Raw genomic sequence first — 22,595 nt, 5'->3', positions numbered from 1 at the left:
TTGCTGAGAGAGCATCTTTAAGGCAGAGACGACACTGAGGGTTTCTAAAAGCCAAAAAACAGGAATACTGTCTGAAACATCATTGTATGCTGTAGACTTCCCTTCAGTGGAAGTAAAGGACCTAGACACACGTGCTGTACTGTAGCGTACTCATAAAACTGAGCGACTGTATTTATTTGAACCGGAGTACACAGCTGAGGAAGCAGAAAGGCACCGTGATGAGTGATGTCTAAACCAGGTATGTGACTAAATTACAACATGTGAATTTGCGGCTCTGATCTTGTCGTCATGGAGTGTTTCCCCTCCCCCCAAAAAATCAGTTGGTGCACAATTTTCTTACAGATATTTATTGGATTTTCTCTGCAGGCAAAGAACTGCTGTACCTATCCAGAAAATGAAACTGCTGTTTAACTGTAACCATGTTGTCTTTTGCTTAAATACTAATTCTATTTATGTTTGTTTGACCGCCGAAGAAGAGGTTTTCTTTTTCATCTGGTTAGTTTGTTAGACTTCATCTCAGCTGTCCGCAATCTGACTTCTGCTCAGAAGTTATATTGTTTTCATTGGGATTAAAATGAGATTGTTTATATTTATTTTACCCAAGTTTTTATATGAAGGAAGCTGTTGGCCGTGCTTGTGTTTTTTCACGTTTTAGCCTGTTAGCTACAAACTACAACTTTTTTAATTAATTACTGAGCATTTTGCATCCGTTTTCTTTTTAGAGCGATTTCCTCCCAGACGTTTAGTTACACTGCTTTTGAGAAAAAAGAGGCCTTGAAAAACAGATCCTGTTCATGACTGCATTACAACAAGAAGATAACATGACTTTGACAAAAATAAGTGTCAATTAAATTTTGAGGATTAGTTATCTGCAAGTTTGAATACAAAAATAGAAAAGAATTTGGAGTTTTCGTCTCCAGTTTGAGTTTCGTGCTGCAATCTGCGTGATTAGTCTCACTACCACTCAACTCACTATGAGTTTGAAGCATTTTCTTTGCTCTTCGTCTTCACTTCTCAACCACAAACAATCTGAAGATGAAAGCTCATCTTAAAGAAGGTATTTGTTACCATTCAGCGATAAAATCCTTTACACGGTCAGCTGAACAACACCAGTCAGTCACAGATTAATGAAAAGACGACAAGAACACTTTTATTTTCACTGCCTTTTCTTTAATGATTACTTACTTTCTTACTCATCCTGGTCGACTCGTATGCCCTCTTTCTTGTCTTTGTTTACTGCTGCAGTGACCTTACTGCTTACTTGCTAAATAAAAATAATTATACATTGAACAGCGCTCTGTAAGGGCAGATTTACAGTCTATATTCTCTCCTCTTTCATCAGGAATTATTTTCTTCATCCATAAATGTGTTTATACATTCTTAGTTTGACATCATGTGAACAAACCTGTAAAAAAACAACAACACGTAAACAAGCAGCCTGTTCTCTTCTTTTAGATTTGAAGTTTGTTGATCTTCCTCCAGCATGTGGTGTAAGAAGTTTCTAAAATATAAACTAAAACTGATACCTGAGGTTAAATGAAGAATGTTTTAATTACCACACTGATCCTGCTGCAGTTTCAGCAGGTTAACAGCAGCTTCGTGCAATGATCTACGTCTGAGCTTTGAAACTATTGAAGAGATCTCGTAAGTGACCCTTGAGTTAAGATCATTTTGTCAAACTAGTTTTCAAGTCAAGAAGGAACTTTCACACCCAGATTGGAAAACAGTTTGTTAACTCAGTCCATGAAACGCTACTTCTGATATATTCTGCATGTTTATACTGTCGTTTTTTTTAGCATGTTTGTTCTTGCGCGTCAGATGAAAACTGTTTTGTGTACCGAAACAAAGACGTCTCTCCAAACCTCATGAACTCTGCTACATTCTCGAGTCTGATCTGGACCCAGCCCTTTCAGCTGCGGGTTCCTACCAGTTATTTTTCATGCTAAAATGGCAGCTTAGAGTTCAGTGGTGAGAACAAAGTGGAGTGCAACATCTGCTGGTTCAACATTTGGTTTGATCAGACCTCCATCCCCAAATCAGAGCGCAGATCAGTGGCTCTAAATGCCCAACAACGATGATCAAACCACCAAACAAAACATGCTGAAATGGCTGCACGTGTCTGATTCAGCAGTAATAAGCTGTTATTCTCCCTTATAACCACTCAAGACATATTCAAATGATTCTGTATGGTTGGAGTTGTGTTTTTTTGTGTTAAGTGTACTTTTAAGAGGAATAGTTGTTTCTCAAAACATTAACACTTAATCTAACAAACGGGACAATGACAACAATTGCTCCATTTTTGATGCAGTTCTGTGATGTTTTTTCAGTAATGGAGAAGATATTTAACAACCCAGCGGCCATGAAACACATTCCTTCACACACAACAGAGGTAACAAAAAGACAGTTGGCAGTGACACATGGAGAACAGGGTCTGATGGGGATCTGGAGCCGACAAAACCGGCAATGATAGAACAAAAACAGAAACGTGAGCGGAGAATGACTGAAACATTCACACAACAAACTTACCTCTCTTCCCTTCCCACGGTGGAATAGAAACAGAGAAGAGAAACAGAAAGGACAGTCAGATGAATAAGAACAAGTTTAGTGTGATTTTCTTTTGAAATTATTATCACTTCAGATAAAAACATTAAAGTCCCCCTCCACCTCACCCACACACTCATCTGCTGAACACCCGGACGTACCAGCAGGATTTTGTGACATCACAATTACTTTGGAGCCAATCGCGGTCCAGTATGTAACTTACACAAGTGTGACAACCTCCATGCACACAAACTGAGAACGGACTTTTCAGTGAAGGAGGAGACATTTTGTGTCCAGCTGTTTGGAAATGAACAACAAGCAATAATATTTACTTTATTTTTCAGTGAGGAAGAGTAACTAGGGAGTTCAGCTGTATCAGACAGAAATTATTACTCCAAGCAATCAAAAGACAGTAAAGACAAGAAAGCGGCGTCCGTGTGGACCGACTGAAACGACTCTTCACTTTGACATCATCGTAATGAAACGCTGACAAAAAATAAACAACAACAAAAAGTGAGAACACTGTTGACGCCGACGGTAACCAAGTAAACAATTATGATTCATCTCTAAATTTAAGCTGTGACAGCTTGCGGCGGTGCTCTGACAAAAAGCATCCAATTTGTAGTTAACATCACATCTGAAGCTCAGAGCAGAGATTCACCGGTCGCCATGGCAGCGTCAGAGCGCGGCCCGTTATTAATAGCTCTGAAGCAGATGCCTGAGCGCCACGCTGCCACTTAGGGCCGATCAAACCGCCACGTCTCAACACCTATGATTGATCAGTTTTACACCGTGGCGTACAAACGCCGCGTGCATATGGGCCGTGGGCGTTGTTTTCATCGTGCCTCCACCGCAGATGTTAAAGCAGCGCCGCCACTTGTCATCTGCCACTTTAGCGTGTGCGCTGCCAACAAAGGCAAAGGAAGGAAATGGACAGTGCTGCGAAAAGTGATCAAGAACCTTAATGAAATGATCAAGTGACGTGTGGCGTCTTCGCTACTCTGTCAGAGTTCAACTGTTCTTGTAATAAATCCGACGCGGTCACGGAAAAGACTTTCAGCTACTCACAACAACACTGAGATTATGTCATGTGAAAGTTATTCTACAATGATTAACTCATGATTTAGTCCAGGGGTCTCAAACTCAAGTCAGGTTTGCCTATTTTATTGCAGATAATTATTGTATTTACAACATGAAAGCATGGAGGTGCAATGTAGACGACGCGATGACGCGCATTCAGTTATTTCTCTGCTCTCCTGCAGCGAAACTGTTGTAGTGGAAGTTAACAGCAGCTGTGGTGGTTTTGTATGTTTGTATTGTGTTGGCTGTATTTTTGCAAGTTAGGCAGTGTGGGAGTTTGTTTGCAAGTGTTTTTCTGTTCCGTTTTGTGCTCTTGGCTTTCGTGTAAAGTAGCTGCTACACTTTATGCACCTGATGTAAACTGAAAATATTGTGGGTTTTATTTGAATTGCAATCAGCCATAGCAATTAGGCATTAAACTCCTCAGAAAAAGATCCACAAAAAGCTCTGTTGTCTCCAAGAAACACTGTGGTGAATTAGAATAGCCTGATGCTGCACTTTTGCAGCCTTTCCAAAACATTAAATGAAAATAGATTTTTTTAAAAAAGCCTTTTGAAATAATTAAACAGACTGGACTTGGCCTCCAGGTCCTGGTCAAAAGTAATAATAAATGGCTCATCTGGTTTCCAAACTTTTCATTCAGTCTAACCAACTGAACTGAACTGGGCAGTAAGTCCACATACAGGACCAGTCCTCAGACCCTTCGGTTGAATGTCAGCTGAGTGTCAGGCAGAGCCGTCCTGAAACAAACTGCACAGATAGAAAGAAATAACATACCTCGGAGTGATGCTCGTCGTTCTGCTGCAGGACTTCGATGCAGAGCTCTCCCAGTCGCATCATGTCCTCTAGCCTTTTCTCCGGAGCTGCCTGAGCATCCACTGAAGGTTCGAGCACAGCGGGAAACACCCAGGACAGAACATTATTAAACATATTATGCACAAACATTTAAAACAGGACTACATTTCCCATAAACCTCAGCTGACTGTTTGCTGGCCCATTAATCCATATCATTTACACTGATATCCCTGCTCACTTAGAGTGTCATTAATTATATGTAATTTACCTTGTGAACTTCATGGCAAACCTTGCTTCATAAAACAACAGTTATGATTCCACATTTCCATCAGCTAACTTTATGTGAATATATTCATGACAAGACGACATTAAAAATGGTGCAGCAGTCATGGATGTGTTACTGAACAAGTCCCCCGGTCCCCTTATGCCCCCTTTTTGCTCCTGATCCTTACTAGAACCTTTTAATATTGTATCTGCCAACCAAATCAAGTCCAATATTTGTTGATTTTTTTCACTTCAGCTACACAAAAAAACTGAGGCTACAGTAGCATTTCATTAAAATACTGTACATTTAAAAGCAATTTCAATCAGGACAGTGGCATTTTTTAAAATTAGATAACTTTGTAGGTCTTTTACATGTCTGCAGCCTGGGGCCCATTGTCTCATAATTGATCCATGGCAACAGTAACTTTCATATGCTGCTTTCACCTCAGATGTATTTGTGAATTAATTCTGATCCATGTGGACGTGTTGTGATAGAGACGGGGGGTGACATGGAAAAACGGACCCCTGTCTGGACTCAAACTTTATGTTTTGGGCTTTTGCCTTTAATGTACCTAAATAGGTACAGATGAGAGAGACAGGAAAGGTGGGAGATGACATGCAGCAAAGGGTGCAGGCCCACAGACTCAGCCTTTGTACATGGGACGCCCACTCTACCAGGTGAGCTACCAGAGCGCCCCTGGACTCAAACTTGTGTGGCCTGAAGGCCTGTAATGGCGAGTGCCAGCATGAATGTTTTGTCTACAGTAAAAGAAGTAGCAGGAACAGCAGCCTTTATCACAAATGTTTTTTTTTTTATGTTAAAATGTGTATAAAAACAGGAGAATGGAAACACACCTACTGAAACGCTGACTGATGTGGAGTCGTGTACCAAGAGAACTGTACGCTGACATCTAAATGTTTCAAAATAAAACTCTCACCCTTGATTTGAGCGTATTCGATCAGCTGACTGTAGTTGATTCCAGCTGCTTTTTCCAGGCACTTCTGCACCAGTTTCTTCATCTCCTCTGGAGGAACAGGCGTGGTGATGTCCTTCATCAAAACCTGACACAACACAACAACAACAACCACCACATCTCAATGAGGTTCAGGGAATTCAGCAAATAGAACACGTTTTCCAGTTTCTCCTATAGCTAGCAAGCGTCTCTGAGTAGGAAATCTCGAGAAGGAACCCTTCCAGGCGTAAAGGCAGTAAAAGCATTTTATCAACCTAACCAATATTTAGGAAAGCTGCAGAGGTGTCCTAACCTGTCAGGAGCTGCAGGAGATTCTAAGATGCTTGATAAATATGGGCCCACAACATTTCTGCTCTGATACAGATGAAATCTTACAGGAAACGTATCTGAAATGCAGAAGTATTTAAATGTGTTCCTGTACCCGTTCCTGCAGGGAGAGCGTTGCCTTCAGGGCCCCATCTGGTCGTCCAAAGGGAAAACAGTACCTGCAGATGCATAACGTGGGCGGTCATCACATTTAGAAACAATCTCAAGGACAACTGCATGAAAAAAAAAAAAAAAGAAGAAGAATAGGAAGATGGAAGCAGAGGCAGAAAGACATCAGTTAGCGTCAACAGATGGCTGCCTCCTTTCATCTAATTACACTGATGAAGGAAGCTTTTCTCACCTCCAGCTCCGCCTGAGCGCAGACGAGGCGGTTCAGTGGGGTTTCACGTCGCTAATTGACAAGTGAACAGAACTAAATAAACAAAGGCACGCGGTCACGCAGGTCAGCCATTTATTGGACAAAAATCTACAGGCAGATGTTCTGTTCCTTCACACTGATACGAAAAAAAACCAAACTAAAAACAAAGTGGGTTTTTAAAAATATTATCGAGCAGGACTTTGTTTGGAGATTCCGTTCATACTTAAAGCAAAGTCACGAGTTCATGATGTTCATTTAAATGAAAAATGAAAATCCATCAAAGAGCAGAATATGTTGAAAAGGCCCGAATTGAATGCAATGTGTTTCAAAGGCTTCTGACATAGAAGGACAGGAAAAAGGAAAACACAAGTGATATGTGAACATTTAAGTTATATGAATCAATATGTGACATTTATGAAGAAAATAAATCAGACAGAACAAAGTCAGCAGGAAGAAATCAGTGATCACCAATTACAATGGCAAAGATGTAAATAATTTCAGCCAGTCGTTAAATGAAAATACCAAAACTATTTGAGTTACAGCTTCACGAGTGCTCACAATAGTTCAGTTTTATTCGTTGCATATTATTTAAGTAATCTGGGTGTTTTTCAGCTGCATATCTGATTAAAGCTCTTCTCGGACACAAAATTAGTAATAACTCTTTCAGGCTGATGTGGGTCAAACACGAGCCCTGTCCCTGTCCCAACCCTGTCTCCTAAAAATTTAAATTCAAATTCTACTATTCTGCTTTGACTAAAACATTTGGTGAAAAACATTAATTTGCTGCCTGGATTGTGTTGAGTGAGAATGTTTTTCTGAGTACAAAGCAGAGGACCAGGGTTCATATCCTGAGTCCTGGTGTGTGGTTTAGGCGACAAAAGCGAGTTGGTTAAGTTTAGAGAAAGATGGTGGTTTCAGTTAAATGCTAATAGAGTCAGCACGTCCAGTGTGGTGCTTCATAATGCTTTAGTTGCTGCGAGTGGATACTGTGGGAAAATAAAATAGTTTTGCAGATACGTTCATCAAAAATGTTTCCTCATTACATTGATAACAATGTAATCCGGACCTCATATAGTGATATATAAATGTAATTTATAGGAGACAGGGTGAGTCGACCTTCCTTCACGATCACCCTCCTAACCAGAGTTGGATGCTGGTGTTTCCATCGGGAATGGAAATGAATCAAATGCAGATGTTTAAACGTCATATAAGAGATAAAGGGAAGTCAATAGAGAGGTTCCAACATCTGGTGGAAAGACTGAAACCAGTGAGTGGAGGCTGTTACAGCAGCAGATTAATGCCCATGGTTTTAAAATCTCATGTTCGAGTGCCACATATGGCTGCAATGTTCATGTACTTTTGGCCAAGTGGTGTAAAATGAGAGTAAAAGAGTTGTGGAGAGACTCAACTGTTGGTGGGTAAAAGTAAATATGAATAATTAGTTGTAAAACCAAACAGTGATCGGGTCATCTTTAGATAATCTCCTTCCTGTGTAGGAACTAATAATCACAATCATTAGAGGCAGTAAAGAAGCGCAGCTGTTAAAATGTAAAACCTCAAATGAATCTTGAGTGAGTTCAGCTTTAATCTAAACTAAACTGTGGAAATCCTGCTCTTGTCTGGGGGACGTTAGCATAATCCCAGCATTGTCCCGGCCATTGTTTACCAGCATTAGCCTCTTGTTGAGGTGAGTTAGTAATGACTCCCGCTGATCGACCCCCCCCCCCCGCCACCCCCCACCCGGCCCCTCCTCTCCTCTCTGGGGCCAGATGGAGGACCCCTCTCAGGCGTGAAGGGTTTAAAGAGCCGGGCTTCAGGACAGTTAATGGCACAGGTCCATTCAGACAAGTGTTGCTCAAGGTCTCGGGGCTGTCGCTTTCACACCGCGCTCACAATGCGTTCACACGGCGGCGGCGGCACTGAATAGCAGCACGCAGATGCAGGGAGGTCTCATCAGCCGCCGTCGACGCATGTCCTGCACCTGTTGTGTGCTGCTGATGGGGCTAAAAATACCCAGACTGCCTGGGTTCATTATGATGGAGTTAAAGGAGCATACCGGTGGTTTTACATGTTAAACTACGCATTTAGCGAAACACGCTGATGTATGTTAGAGGTTAAGATGTATTTCTCCCACAATTCCATTCAGCCATTGTCTCCCATTCATTTTCATATAAAAATCTATCAAAGCTCAAAGCTTGCTTGAGTTGTGTAATCCATTACAGCCTGCATTCATATCAAAGTTACATTGTCGTTAGGAGGCAAAGCAGTGCAAATTCATCAAATCAACCTGCATTTAAAAAGGGTCAGTCAACCCAAATTACAAAAAACACTAAACTCAACATGTTCTCTCTCTTCCCTCCGGTGGTAACTCTCCATGCAGACATTCAGAAAAGGATAAAGGGGAATCAAACGTTTAACTCCTCTGCACTTAGAGTTAGACGTTCATTAAAGAGCATTATCCCTGACAAATAAACTGATAAAATAAATAAATAAATGAGGATATTGACTGCGTTTACATGCACATTACTATCCTGGTTTTAATAATATCAGCGATATAACTTTTACATGGAGAAACTCGGTTATTCATGTCTCTGTTTACATGATTTTAACATTATCCACGTTTCTGACTGTCGGTCTTTTATTGGTTTCCACTGAGTTACCTCAACAGTTCAGGAAGAAATTCTTCTGGCTGCACATACAACACTCCAAAAACTTGATCATAACCAGGATACAATTCAATTCACCTCCATTGTATTCAGGTGGAACAAGATATCTTTAAACTAATGGCTTACACAACATTGTTGTTGTTATGTAATTCTGACGAGAAGGTGTTCATACCTAAAATGTGTGATCTGGTTCTCCAGCAGGGCCATGAGGCGACTCCTGATGGCCTCAAAGTGCTCTTTTTCCTCCACGGTCACCGTCCCCATCCCATCAGGCCTGACGAAACAGACAAAATCACACACAGGACACAGTCAGCTGACTTTCATCTTAACCTCTTGGCTACAGATCATAGGCTGAAGGTACAAAGTAGTTCGCTTTTTCAGGATGACCAAATAATGGCCAGCACAAACGTACAAAAGGCCGGCCACTAATAAACATTGAGGGGGGGATGTATTTTAATGCCACTTCTCAAGTCTGTGAAGAGGGAATGCAACTGTTTTTCCTTTGCTAATATTCACTATTCAGTTAACAAAATAAAGCTGCGTACAGTGTTAAAATAAGTACAAACACAAAGTATTTGATACTACATTGATAAGAAATGAGCTGCAAACTTGTTACATGCAATATCCTGTAAAACACAAAAAACTCTGGCGAAACTTGGCCACTTTGAAATTGTAGCTAGTGAAGCTACAAGCTACTCCTCATCGGCAGTAGTTCATTTCCAGCAACATCTCATTTTTGTGCTATTTTGTACAACGTGTTACAAGCAGGATCTACTGTAATTAAAGCAATTCATCAAACACACTACAAAACAAGTTAATTCAGTTGTCAGAGGCTTCAGTCTGGTAAATGATTGGCATATTCATTACATCACATTATACAATATCCAAATGAAGTTAAGTTGTAATTTCACTCCTCCCCCTCTGTCAATGTGTTGAGTTGGTTAAATTACTTTAAAATGTCAGTATCACAAAATGAATTGAAGACTGAACAGGATGTGTACGATGTGATATGACTATTTTTGTCTCTCTAGCTGGTTGGCCTTGCTGCAGCAGGAGGTCAACAGACCGGGAAGGTGAAGGAGACCGGCTCCAACCACCAGCTCCCACCCTGCTGACCAGCTCTCATCACTCGGGCCAGGTGGGCCGTCGGTCGCCTCCTGCTCCGTACCGTCGAACCAACCGGCTGCTTCATTCTCTCCTGCCATCAGTAGATGGGGAGGCGAAGCTGACGAATCTGCACCCGACCACCACTGTGAAACGTAGTTGAACTAGAAGCATCGCTACTTGAAGCGCTGCTACTCCCCCACACTGTTGAAATGTGCGCGCTGAAGAACAGACGGCTTAAAGATGCTCTGCTTCATGTGGACGTTTGAACTGTGACGAAGACATAATTTCTTTTAAATACGCTTATTAAATACTTATTTTTTAAATTTGTTGTTAAGCTACCAACAATATAACCAAGTGCAACATCCTGCAGAGGTTTTTCTTAAAAGCCTACGAGAAAATGGAGGGATTATATACCAGCTGTTGGAAGGCTTTTAATGTGAAACATTGAATTTCATCGACGACAGCCTAACAGTGATCGAAGAAACTGCAAGTAGAAGCGACGGAAATGAATTTGTAAAAGAGAACAGTATTTCTGTCAACAAAAGTAACATAGACAATAAGTATTTCTTTAGTATATAGCAGGTCCGCATAAAAATGTGATAAAATATACTTTATATTGAATTTGAGCCTGTTTCAAATGAAAGGGCTGGTTCTCTCCTCAGTTGAGGTAAACAAAAGCAAAGAATTTGAAATATCAAACATGAACTCTCGAAACAATATCTTCGGTATGCTGTTGACAGTTGAGCACAGAAATCTTCTTTATCAAAACTTTCTCACTGCAAATACCGAGACATTTCTATAAGTAAGAACCCTGCACCAGCTAAAGGTCCTAAACATCATGAAAGCAGAGACGCACAGAGGTGAAGTCAGTGCAGGAATCTTCATTTGTTTTTTCATATGAAGACAAAACGTGAAGCCTTAGAAAACAGCTCAGACTGCTTTTCTGTCTTTGGTTTCTTTCTCGCTCTGACTGGCTTGTTTTCACCAAACTAACTGAGTAAGCGCCAAACTCTCCACACTGACCTCAAAGTCAACCAATCAAACAGAGAGCTGCTCATGCTTCTTTTCCTCCTCCACAACTCATCCGGCCGGCAGGAGGAGAGTCGACAAAGAAAAAACTGTTAGTTGAGCGCTTCATTAATGTTTGTAAAGCTTTCATTCCCTTCTTGCCTTCGTCTGAATAGGCACTCTGGCAAAAAAGGGAAAAAAATGCAATCAGTACCCAGAGCGACCAGCCTTGACTTTCTGGGCTTTCTCTGTGCAGCTGAAAGAGAAAAGCACCCTCTCCAAACGGCACTTGCGGTCGCTGGAGGGAAGAAGCGAGGAGGTTGTCTGTTAATGAGTTGTTCTTATAAAAGCCTTCACTGGTTCAGCCCCTGACCGCCGCGCCTCGAGTACCAACAACTCTGCTGAGCTCCTCACGGCGTGTTCCTGGCTCTCCAAAGTCGCAAAAGAAAAAAAAAACCTGACAAGAAAGGAGAAGCAGCAGAAAGTCTGATGCTCTGCAGAGAGGGAGTCAGGTGAGACGAGGATACTGAACAGCCACTGATGAACTTCCTGTGAATTACAATTCTGAAAATAATAACGTTATTTAACCAGGAAGGTGAATCGCTGAGAATAAACATCTATGTTAAGCACAGAGAAAATACATGTGAGACGTAATGAACAAACGATGCGGCCGAAAAAATAAAACAAAGTGACTGATTTATGTATATGTAATGCTAAAGTATTATGTGTCACGTAATCCCAGATATAATGAAAAAAATGTTTTAATTGAAATTATAAATATGTCAATAAAGTAGATAAAATAACACAACAACATATATAAAAGAACATATAGCAGGGCTACTTGAAATGAAAATAAATTACATCAAATAAAAAAGGAAATAAAAAATAGTAAATTAACTCAAATTTAATTACATAACAAAATTCAAAAAATATAAACTAAAATGTGTGAACCTGCCTTTAGAAAATACAAGTTTAAATATTAAAAATAAGTTAAATAATTTACATGAAAACAAACAAAAACAACTTTAGTTTGTATGCTCATATTCTTTTTCAGACAAAATATATTATAAATATATTTCTTCAGAGCAGGGTGGTGTTTTGAGGGTGGAGGTTGTGGATGAGGTGCATGATGACAACAGGAAGTGGTCATGTATTGTGTGGGAACATCAGCGCCTCTCTTCAGCTCCACTCTACTCAATTTGTTCTGTAATGAGAGGCAGCTTTCTCTGCACAACAGCACTTGTTAGCACAACTTCTAAACCCTGTTGTTCCCCAAATCTGTCAATTCATTACCACCCCCACCACCACCCCCTCATCACACCCCCTCCACTTCCCACAACCCCTATTTAACAAGCACCAGTTAATCCTGAGGGAACATAAAGCACAGTTGTTGGGAGGAGTGTGTGCGCTCACTCAAGAAAAGCTGGCTTTCACGATGAAGCAGCCGAGGGCCTCGCTGAGCTCCGGGCCCCTGCACGGACAAATGAAGACGTGAAGTCTGTGGTCAGAGCGAGGTCTTCCATGGATGGATGGATGGATGGATGGATGGATGGATGGATGGATGGAGGGATGGAGGGATGGATGGCCCGAGGCTCCAAGCCCTTACAGTTAATGCCAGCTGTCCCGTAACCCGAGTTGTTCACCTTCCTCAAACAATCAGTTTTCGTTTCCGTGTGCAGAAAGGTGGCAGAAAATAAAACTGACTGATCAGTTTTGCAGCTCTCATGTTACTTGTTACGCTATAGATTCAGTGTAAAAGGGGTGGACCTGAACTTTTACTATTTTTAGAGCATAAGACCAGAGGTGAAGAATTGTGCACACTGTTAACACGTTCAGTGTATTACATATTCAGTGCAACAACACTCATCATTTCATTAAAACCTTCAATTAATTGCCTAATGGATGTTGTTGGACTGAAACATAGAGATCAGTTATTTTCATTATCAGTCTGCCGATTATTTTCTTAATTAACAGAGTTGCCTATGAAATAAAATACTGACAAATATCCATCATTATTTCCCAGAGTCCAAGGTGACATCTTCCAATGTCCTATTCTGTCAGGCCAACAGTCCGAATCCCCAAAATACTAATAATATATAATTTAAAATGATTGAAAAGTGACTCAAACGATTAATGGATTACCAAAAGTTGCTTTTTTTCTATTAAGATTTTCTCTTATTCTTTATTCAGGCTGAATATTTAATCAAATCTAAGATCAAAATTTTCCTCCCTCTCCTATGAAAAATGAGGCTCAGAAAATTGATTTTATACACAAACAAGCATCTTAAAAACATTTACCAAACACGTACATTTAGATCAAAATTCACAAACTATTGATGACATTTCAAATGACATTCTCATGGCTGACTGACTGGAGAAGTCTTTTTTTTAGACTCAATAAGGTTGTACATGAACGCACCATTTCAGTAGATTTGCATTTCTATGAAAACTATGAAGAATGAACACTAAAACACAGAAAGATCTCTTTTTTTTTAATGGGGTGAAGGTGGTTACTCAAATCAATTCAGCGTGTTGGAAGCTGAAATATTTTTGTCTGACCATCACAAAAAGCTCATCAAGAGCTTTCAAACAATACGTGACACTCAAATCTTCCGCCCAAAAATGTCCCTGACACCCTCCACTTCCTCTGAATCGAATTACGGCAGAAAACAAATCGGACGAGGAACAAGTTGGCAGGAAGCCAGACGCAAAACGTGGCGAGCGCGTAAAAACCCGACAGAGTGTGGTGTTTGGTTTGGTAGCTCTCCTCACTGTGCCATTAAATCCAGTCAGATGTGTGTTCATGCTTGGGCTCACACGGCGGAGTGGGGAGCGATACGACAGCTTGTCGGGGTTCAGACACATTGTTGCTGCTAAATGAAGCGAGCGCGTTGGAGGCGAGGCCGCTGTCAGCGCTGCTCCGGGGCCGAGGGGGGCCCCAAGGAGAGGAAGGGGGGGTGGGGGTGGGTCCTGTAGATTCAGGTTTGCGTGTTTACACTCGATGTGGCTCAAGTGTAAACGATAAGTACCATATCCGCCTGAGGGATCCACCAAACCCTTCCGGCTGTTCGGTTCTGATGTCAGTTGACAAGAGTCGTCATGAGTCGAGCTCACCAAGCGGCGTGGCAGGGGTACCGGGGGTGGACGCCACTTCACCTTAAGAGGTGTGGAGAGGAGAGTAAGCAGTGGCAGGTGATCACTGTGTCACCTTCCTCCTCCCCCATCACTTCTCTGGAGATGGGGGGGGGGGGTTGTTGTGTGAGGGGTTGGGGGACATAAAAGCTCCTGTCACATCCTGTGCCAGTGTGGTGTAGATGGCTCGTTGAGGAGGAGATCGGACGTGACAGGTGAGAGGGAGGCGAGCGGACCCCACCGGCTCTGGTAATGCTCCTTTAACCCTGATTCCAGTTCAAACACACCCGTCTCATCACACCCACACAGACCAGTTCAAGACGAATCAAAGTGTCACAGCTCGTTCACCTGCTCAGGTTTAGTTGTTCCATCAAATCCTGCAGCACAAAATACTTGATGATTAACACAGCAGGTCTTAACTGCCACATTCACTATTCATTTCTCAGGTCCAGATAAACCTCAGATACAACTGAATACACTTTTGTTTACATCACAGTGTAATTTCAGCTGCCATTATCACAGGGGAGGGCAAGTGGACACTTCCACCGAGCGCTAACTGACGTAGTAACACTTGGGAGTAAAGATTTTGAAGCTTGGAAAGACCTCCAATGCTTCTTGGATGCATTTACACTCGGCTTTGTGGATATCAGACGGCTAGCAGGACATGTGAGCTTGTGGCTCTTTTCTCCACTCTGCTATCTTTACACACCAGGCCTGATGAGCTCCGCCAGGGTTGTCCCTTCTCATCAAATCCCGTTTGTGATTTTCATGGATAGGATGTCCAGGTGCCTCTTTGCAGATGATGTGGTTCTGTTGGCTTCATCAGACCATGACCTTCATGGTCACGCGTTGAGGCGATTTGACAAGTATCTTGTTCACGAGTGAGGGTAAAATCGAAAGGTGGATCGGTACCGAACTGCTGTTGCCGGAAGGCAAAGCTTTTGATTTGACAGTCGATCTACGCTCCAACCCTCACCTATGATCATGAACTTGTGACTGAATGAATGAGATTCCGGATACAAGTGGATGAAATTTGTGAATCCTCCTGATGGTGGTTTCCTTCTGCTAATATTCATTATTCAGGAAATACTGATACAAAATAAAGATAAGACAGCGTGCAGTGTGCAGTCATCAAACCAGGACAGACAAATGCACTGCAAACGTGTTTTCAATCAATAACTCTAAACTATTTTAAAATCTTCTGAAGAACAGACCAGTGGACAACAGGGGATAGATGCGGTAGTAAAAGTGGTTACTTTGAAAAACACAGCACAGCGAGCAGAAGTGGAGATAATAGGATATTGAATTTGAAAAATTACAATTATGGATACAATCTTTCATCACACAAAGAAATATAGTTTCTTTAACTTTAGCGTTAAGAAAAGGAATGCTGCTGTGAATTAGAGGAAATAACCTGTTTTAGGTGTTAATTTACAGGGAAAAAAATGACAAAATGACCAAATAACTAAACTGATCTTATAGCACAGAAGGTTAAAAGTGTGTGTGGGAGGCTTTCACATGTCAGAAAAATATTTACATCTTCAACCAAGGTCCAACATGTTTCTCTCAGTCAAAACTGAGTGTTTTCTTAAGAAAAGCACATTCTGATAGACTCTGAATATATCGCCTTGAAGTATTAGTCAAGTACTCTCCTGTTGATCATTCTGTGGCGTCTCTCTTTGTCCTCTTTGCCTCCTGACGTAGTTTCATCTCTTTGAGCAGCCCTCCAGGGAAAACTTGAGTTCTGTAATTAAGTTTTTTTTTTTTTCCACCTCCGAGCCTGCCAGCCATCCAAAACCTCTTTTTCCCATCCACACCCACTCAGGCAGCTCCAGGAGCCCTGAATGGGCATCAATTATTCAAATTAGAGCTCCAACTGACAAAAAGCCAATTCCAGTAACCTCTCTCCTCCCCCAATTTATATCTGGCGATTTGCTGGAGAAGCTAATCATTACGCTTTCTAATTGACTAAATGAGTCGACAAAGAGAGAGAGCACAGATATCAGTAATTACCAGGGAGCCAAGCAGGGGATGCTGGGAGTGAAGTGGAGAACTGAACTGCTGGGGCGACGCCGATGCCAACAAGTGGCTAAAAGACACTGCTGCTGCTCATATCTGGGCACTTTACTGGCCATCAGCGGAGGCCTGAAGGTGATTAAAGCGGAGCTTTAGCCGAGGCTGTAAAGAGGCTGTTCTGTCAAGAAAATCAGTTGTTTCAGCAGTTGCCCAAAACCGGCGTTTGTTTACGTTCAAATGACATAGCTGCCGTAGGAGATTAGGATTTTTTGTAGGACTCTCTTCCATCGTCACATTTTAACACGGGAGCTTGCTGCTCGTCAACGTTGGTTTCTTTTGGTCCAAGAAAACGATTGTTCCCTAATCACAACCAAGTGGTTATTAAATTAAATTGCCTCTCCAACACCTCCCTGTCATCACCTGCCAACAGCTTGAGCTCAACTTATTTTTTCGCCTATATTTGTTTACTTTTTGGCAAATTGGCACCTTTAAAAGTACGCTGAATTAAGGTGTACAGACAACTTTCACTTGATTACTTTGATACTAAAGAAAACTTGATGATTCTCAGGCAAATTCGAGAATATAAGGGGTGTCTTTTTTTTCTCTGACGTCTACGCAGATTTATGGACATTTATTCGTGGTGGACATCGGATATAATGATAATATAATATCCTCGGAGAGTGTACTGTGACACGTCTGAAGTGTTAACCGTCAAATCGGTGAGAGATAAAAATGTGTAATGTGATGGGGGCTTCAAATCCTCAATTGTTGCCGTGAATACATCCAATGCCGAGTTCTCGAACCTGTAATCCACGTCTGAGTATTTATCTGAATGGAACTACAATATAGTTCTCAATTCACTTATTAGCTTTTAGCGCCATAGCTTTAAAGTACATTTCCAAGTCTTCATCAGCGGATGGAACAAAGAAAGGTCAGATTATCTTTGTTTCTATCAAGTCTTCAAAAACATAGAGTACATTTATGCTATAAATCTAAATTGTATCTATACTTATTGGACCCACTTTGTTTTATTATTATCACAACTACTTATTTACACTCACATTGCTATCAATTCTTACAAACAAAGTCCGGTGAAATCTGCACCCGGAGTGGACTCTGCAGAAAGTGAACTTATGGCCCTTTGCTTCAACTTGATGAAATGTGGTCTTGGACCGCACTCAGCAGTCCAGACCTCACAATTATGTGCCACAAATGGAGTCTGTAAGTGTTGGATTTGGCCTCTGTGCGGCTGAAAAAGAGCATCTGTGCTCAGTGAAGTTATACAGAATAAATGTAAAGGTCAAATTACAGTCTGTTCACAGAGCTGTTCTGAGATAGTTGTTGTCTTACACATAAAGTTTCCATATATTGTTCGTTTTCAAAATATGTTTTATTAAGTTAACTAAAGAGAACGTTCACCCTCTACTCTGCAAATATCTTAATGTGACGTAATTCCTGTTGAAACAATGACAGTGAGCGTTCAATTTAAAGTGTAATATAATGGATCCGTTATGAATATTCTAGCAGTTTGACTAGACAGGATGGTGAGAAAGGTTGTAGAAAAATTTGGCATTTGGACCCCCAGTGATTCCCGAGACCGGGTCAGTGTTGGCCGGTGTGTACCTGTTTCCGTGGACGTGGGAGGCGCAGAAGGCGTAGCTGTAGTGCAGCAGCGTGGGGTCGACCAGCGCGTTGTTCTCCGAATAATCCATCAGATCCTTCAGGTAGCTCAGGTGGCGATGGCAGCCTCGAACGCCGTACCGAGCGCAGTACTCATCCAGGACGAACACCTGACCGGGACTGAACCAACCCTGAAGATGAAACACAAACACCAGACCTGTCACACTATATGTAACAGCAAAAGCAGTCTAAAGTCCTTCTTAGAGCCGGTATATCAAACTACCGTCAAGGATGCCAGATCCAGTCTGCCGGATAACTTCATGAAGGTCCAACACATGTTTCATTTATTGTTACATCTGGCCTGAAATTATTTTTTGTTTTAGAGCAATCTTTTAATTTTCTACTCCGGCTATAACATCAAACCATAAGAATTAGCTTTTAATATAACATTTAAACATTTAGCTAGCTGAACCTAACTTAGCAATTTGTCAACATGAACACTTTAGCTTCGACCAATAGCACTCTGATTAGCACTCTTATTATCAGGTTAAAGCTGGCACTCAGACAGTAGATCGTTATTATTATTATTTTTCCTTTATTAGTAATAGTTGAAAGATGACAAGGAGGGAGAGATGCAACATTTGGGGAAACACGGCTCATAGTTTGTGTTGTAACACAGATCACTTTTTCATGAGGTTTAAAGAGAAAGGAAGGAAAAAGTGGCCTTTCTCTACGAATACAATTTCATGCATCATTAGTCTACTGAACATGGGGAGCAGTATGACTCAGCCTCGAAGTGGACTCAGTCGAACTTTTGAGTTCACCAACTGTTCACCCCCCCCAAGGCACCCGGAGGAAAGGTCATGGGTTCATTCAAATCTTCCTCTGAGGAGCAGGACATCTGACCAGTAGCTGTGGAGATATTTTGTTTTGGACCAGAGTGTTGGACGGTGTTGTAAGTGTTTCCACAGGGTCCTGGTGTTGTGCATCCCAGCTCAAAGTCACACTACCATGACTGTCCCACTTCCCCCATCTTCAGTGCAGACTCCCCAGGTCTGCACTGTACAGGACTGCGTCTTCTACTGTCTGTGTGGGACATCTGATGATTGTTAATGGTGACATTTGACACGAACCTACGCAAAGCTGCCCGCATGAGCTCTGCTGAACTATTCGTTAAAAGTGGAATAAAGTCATATCCCTTAACTTCGACAACAGTTGCTTATTAAGAGTGCATACGAAACAGAACAATAAAATCAAAACAGTTACGGGGAAAAAACACAACAACAACATTTTTTTGTAACTGAAATCAGGTTCAGCATCACTTAAGACTAAATCTGACTTTGATAGTAAACTCCAAAGAGTTTCCTGTCAGAAGAGACCAGGATTATGACTGTGATGAATAGATTTCAAGACCAGTGGACATTTTGTTTCAGGCATGTCAATTTTGGGGTGCGTGCGGACTGAAACGTTTGTTAAAGAGTAAGACACCATCATATCATCAGAAGGTTAGCTACCTGGTAAACGTGAACAGCAGTTTGTTATAAACTCCACTCCATCCTGAGAGATAACCAGGACACCTCCTGCACAGCTTCCTGTTACCATGGGAGACGCAAACAGGCTCGAACCAACATCAGTCACCTTTTGGCTCCACAAACTCAATAAAAATCCTCAATACTTTACCACAGTTAAACAGAGAAGTGTAAAGGTGAACCTTTCAACTATTAATTCTCTGCTGAAGTAAAAAAAAAACAAAAAAAAACAGAAAGGTGTGGCATGATTTGGAACATCCTGAGATGTTCATTAGTTCATTCATCCTGCACGTAATCACTAAATTAGGCATGAAACTTACAACGCTAATTAAGATTCCTCACGGAAGGAACATTAACAAATTAGCACCTCCACTGAGCTGACGCCACACACACACACACACACACACACACACACACACACACACACACACACACACACACACACACACACACACACACACACACACACACACACACACTCTCTCTCTCTCTCTCACACACACACACACACGACTCCTGTCTGCTCCTCTCCGCCCGGCGACAGGCGACTCAGGAGACAAGACGAGCTGCAAAGAAACAGCTTCATCTGCCGATAATCTGAAGGTGGCAGATTATCTGCCGTTTGAAAGATGAAAGAGACTTAAAAATCACACCAAGACTGTATTTTAATGGAGCGATTTTTACACTCATATATATCCCATTGACAAATTTGAGCATATTAAATTGTAAAGTGTACAGTTTATTCTGTTTTTTAACCACATGTCTGAGTTTTTTTCTTTTGCAGACATTTTGGGTTAAAAAAAAAAGTTGCAGAAATGTCACGACTTAATATTTCAATTTCAACAACGGTCCTATCCTCAAAAACAAGATCATTTTTTAAGAAGACATTGCTGAGTCATAACTTTAAATGTTAAACGGTGTAGAAGATTGAATATAAAACATCTTGTCAGCGGAGGAGGAGTCATACATTTCACATGAAACATGTCGAGTCTATTTTGAACTCAGAATAACAGCGTCTGGACTCTCTCATTCTCATCTCGATGCTTTTCTAATTCGCATTTAAGGATCATTTTAATTAATCAGCTAATAAATGAAGATATATCTGTTTTTACATGTTTTCAGGGTGTCAAGTTTTGAACAGACTGGTGGAAGCAAATAATCACTGATTCAGTTTTGTGCTGACATTCACAAGTGATTGATGGTAAATGCTGATCATTAAAGAAAAAAAAATTAGGAATTAAAATGAGAAAAAGCAAAGCACAAAACATTTGGGGGGATATTTCAGCTGTTGCCGTTTCCTTTCAGTTTTTTTCAATCCTATTGAAACACAAGAACACTGATATTTGACAGTTCTGCAAAAACCAGCATTATGTTAAACGCTGTTAATATGTGCACATTGCAACTCTGGGATGGTTAAGATTAATATTAGTTGAACTCCGGTCTCCTGCGTGTGAATCAGATCTGATAATGTTGTACATTATAATTAAAGTGTACGCTTTCCACCAATTTCATCATTTGAAGAAATGAGAAAATGAACGTGGCAGTTTGAGAAACGATTTCAGTATGTTTAACTGTATCAAAGATAATTTAAGGACTTGAAATTAGACAACATTATTTCCAGTATTTTATGTAGACTCTCGCTGACATGCTGCTTCCCGTCAGGGTCAACTGGACCTGGCAGATTCCTCCTCTGCAGGCCTTTTAGTGTCTCCCCCCCTCCTCCCCCTCCTCGCCCCCCTTCCCTGCAGTCTTCAGTTTGTTTGTCGTTTTCTTTCTTCATTTTTCTGTCCGTCTGTGAGCTCGAGCTATTAATATCACACCACAGAGAGAGAGAGGGGCCTGTCGACGGGCGTGAAGCGACAAGATGTTCCTCTCTGACAAACAGATGGCAAACTCCAGTCTTGGCGCTGACCGCTCAATTAGCGGCTAACGAGCCGACTGCCTCGTTAGCTCCGTCAGCCGCGGCTGCACGTCTCCATGTCAGAGCGCCACCGTCCGCCGCCTCCCTCTGAGGAATGACACGACCCAAAAAAAACAACAAAAAAAAAGTGAAAGCAGCGTGTGGCTCTGAAGCAACAGACACCTCGGCTGAGAGTCAAATGTTGAGGGTTTTTACCTCTCAGACTTCATCTCGCATGAAATCAGTTTCTGGTCCAAAAAATGTTGTGACCCCAACAGCCAGAGAGTCGTCGCTTTGTCAGGCAGATTTCCACGACATATAAAGTACTACGTGTTCTGTGAGCATGGAGACAACTCATTTATTGAAAAATATATGAAAGTACAGAAATAAATCAGTCTAAAAAAAAACTAAAATAACTGTTCAGTCTGCAGGTTGAGGGACAATGTGGGGGTCCAAACCTCCTGGTTGAGGAACTGTGCGTGGCCATGTTTTACAAGAAACAGCTGGGTCAGCCCAACAAATGTAAAAGTCTGTCCCTTGCTGCTCTTTCAAAATGGACAGAGGCATTTAAGCTTTGTTTATGCTTTAAAGGAGGGTGAGGCTGAACCGTGTGGATGCATAGATCCGAGTAATTATATTAGATTATTAAAGTTGTGCGTCCTCGACCTCCAAAACTACAGGTGGAGAGACGAAACAAAGGTGTCTTGAGGTGTTTTAAGTGTTCGAAATTGAAATCAGACAGGAAACCAAAGTGGGTCAGAGTTACGACACAGTTCTGTGGACTGAAAGGCTGTTGAGAGCTAAATATTGGTCTTCAGATGTTGTCCAGTTCAGTGCTCATTCTCCATGATCTTATGACCCTTTTCCTTCTGCTTTATGAGTCAGAGGTTTAGGGAGGGCGGGTGGGGGTGGGGTTGGCGGGGTCTTGGGACGATGACTGGCTGCTGGCTATCACACTCGTCAGCTGACAATTAAGCTCAAATCTACAGACGTTTATTTCAAATTCTTGTGGAGATCCCAGAGTTTCCAAAGTTATCAAATATAATTGATCTCACTTGTATAGCGCTTTTCAACCTTCACGGTTCCCAAAGTCTCATTCACCCATACATTCACACATTCACATACCGATGGCGACCGAGCTGCCATGCAAAGGTGCTGGTCTCCATCTGGAGCAACTTAAGAGTTCAGTGTCTTGCTCAAGGACACTTCGACATGACGGAGGGACCCGCTCTAACCAGCTTTTACCTCCCGTGCGACAGTGCTAACCACTGCGCCATC

At 41.6% G+C, this 22,595-nt stretch overlaps 1 protein-coding gene across 12 annotated transcripts in view; it reads right to left on the bottom strand.

Annotated features, from left to right (window-relative positions):
- cadps2 (Ca++-dependent secretion activator 2) overlaps positions 1-22,595 on the bottom strand; it is a 111,125-nt gene that overhangs the window by 41,509 nt on the left and 47,021 nt on the right. For 4 of the 12 annotated variants that reach the window (XM_070907522.1, XM_070907525.1, XM_070907531.1 and 1 more), the window contains 6 exons: positions 17,892-18,079; positions 9,178-9,279; positions 6,076-6,139; positions 5,618-5,742; positions 4,399-4,522; positions 2,527-2,535 (listed from right to left, as the gene is read on the bottom strand). In XM_070907522.1, the coding sequence (XP_070763623.1) occupies positions 2,527-2,535; positions 4,399-4,522; positions 5,618-5,742; positions 6,076-6,139; positions 9,178-9,279; positions 17,892-18,079 (612 nt within the window). Of the gene's footprint in view, positions 1-2,526; positions 2,536-4,398; positions 4,523-5,612; positions 5,743-6,075; positions 6,140-9,177; positions 9,280-17,891; positions 18,080-22,595 lie in introns of all 12 variants that reach the window. The other 8 variants (XM_070907530.1, XM_070907528.1, XM_070907533.1 and 5 more) reach the window with 3 other exon arrangements.

The sequence above is a fragment of the Enoplosus armatus genome, chromosome 6, assembly GCF_043641665.1.
Source record: "Enoplosus armatus isolate fEnoArm2 chromosome 6, fEnoArm2.hap1, whole genome shotgun sequence".
In the NCBI taxonomy this organism is placed as follows: Eukaryota; Metazoa; Chordata; class Actinopteri; order Centrarchiformes; family Enoplosidae; genus Enoplosus; species Enoplosus armatus.
Note: the sequence above shows the minus strand (reverse complement) of the source record. Positions and strands in the feature narration are given on the sequence as shown.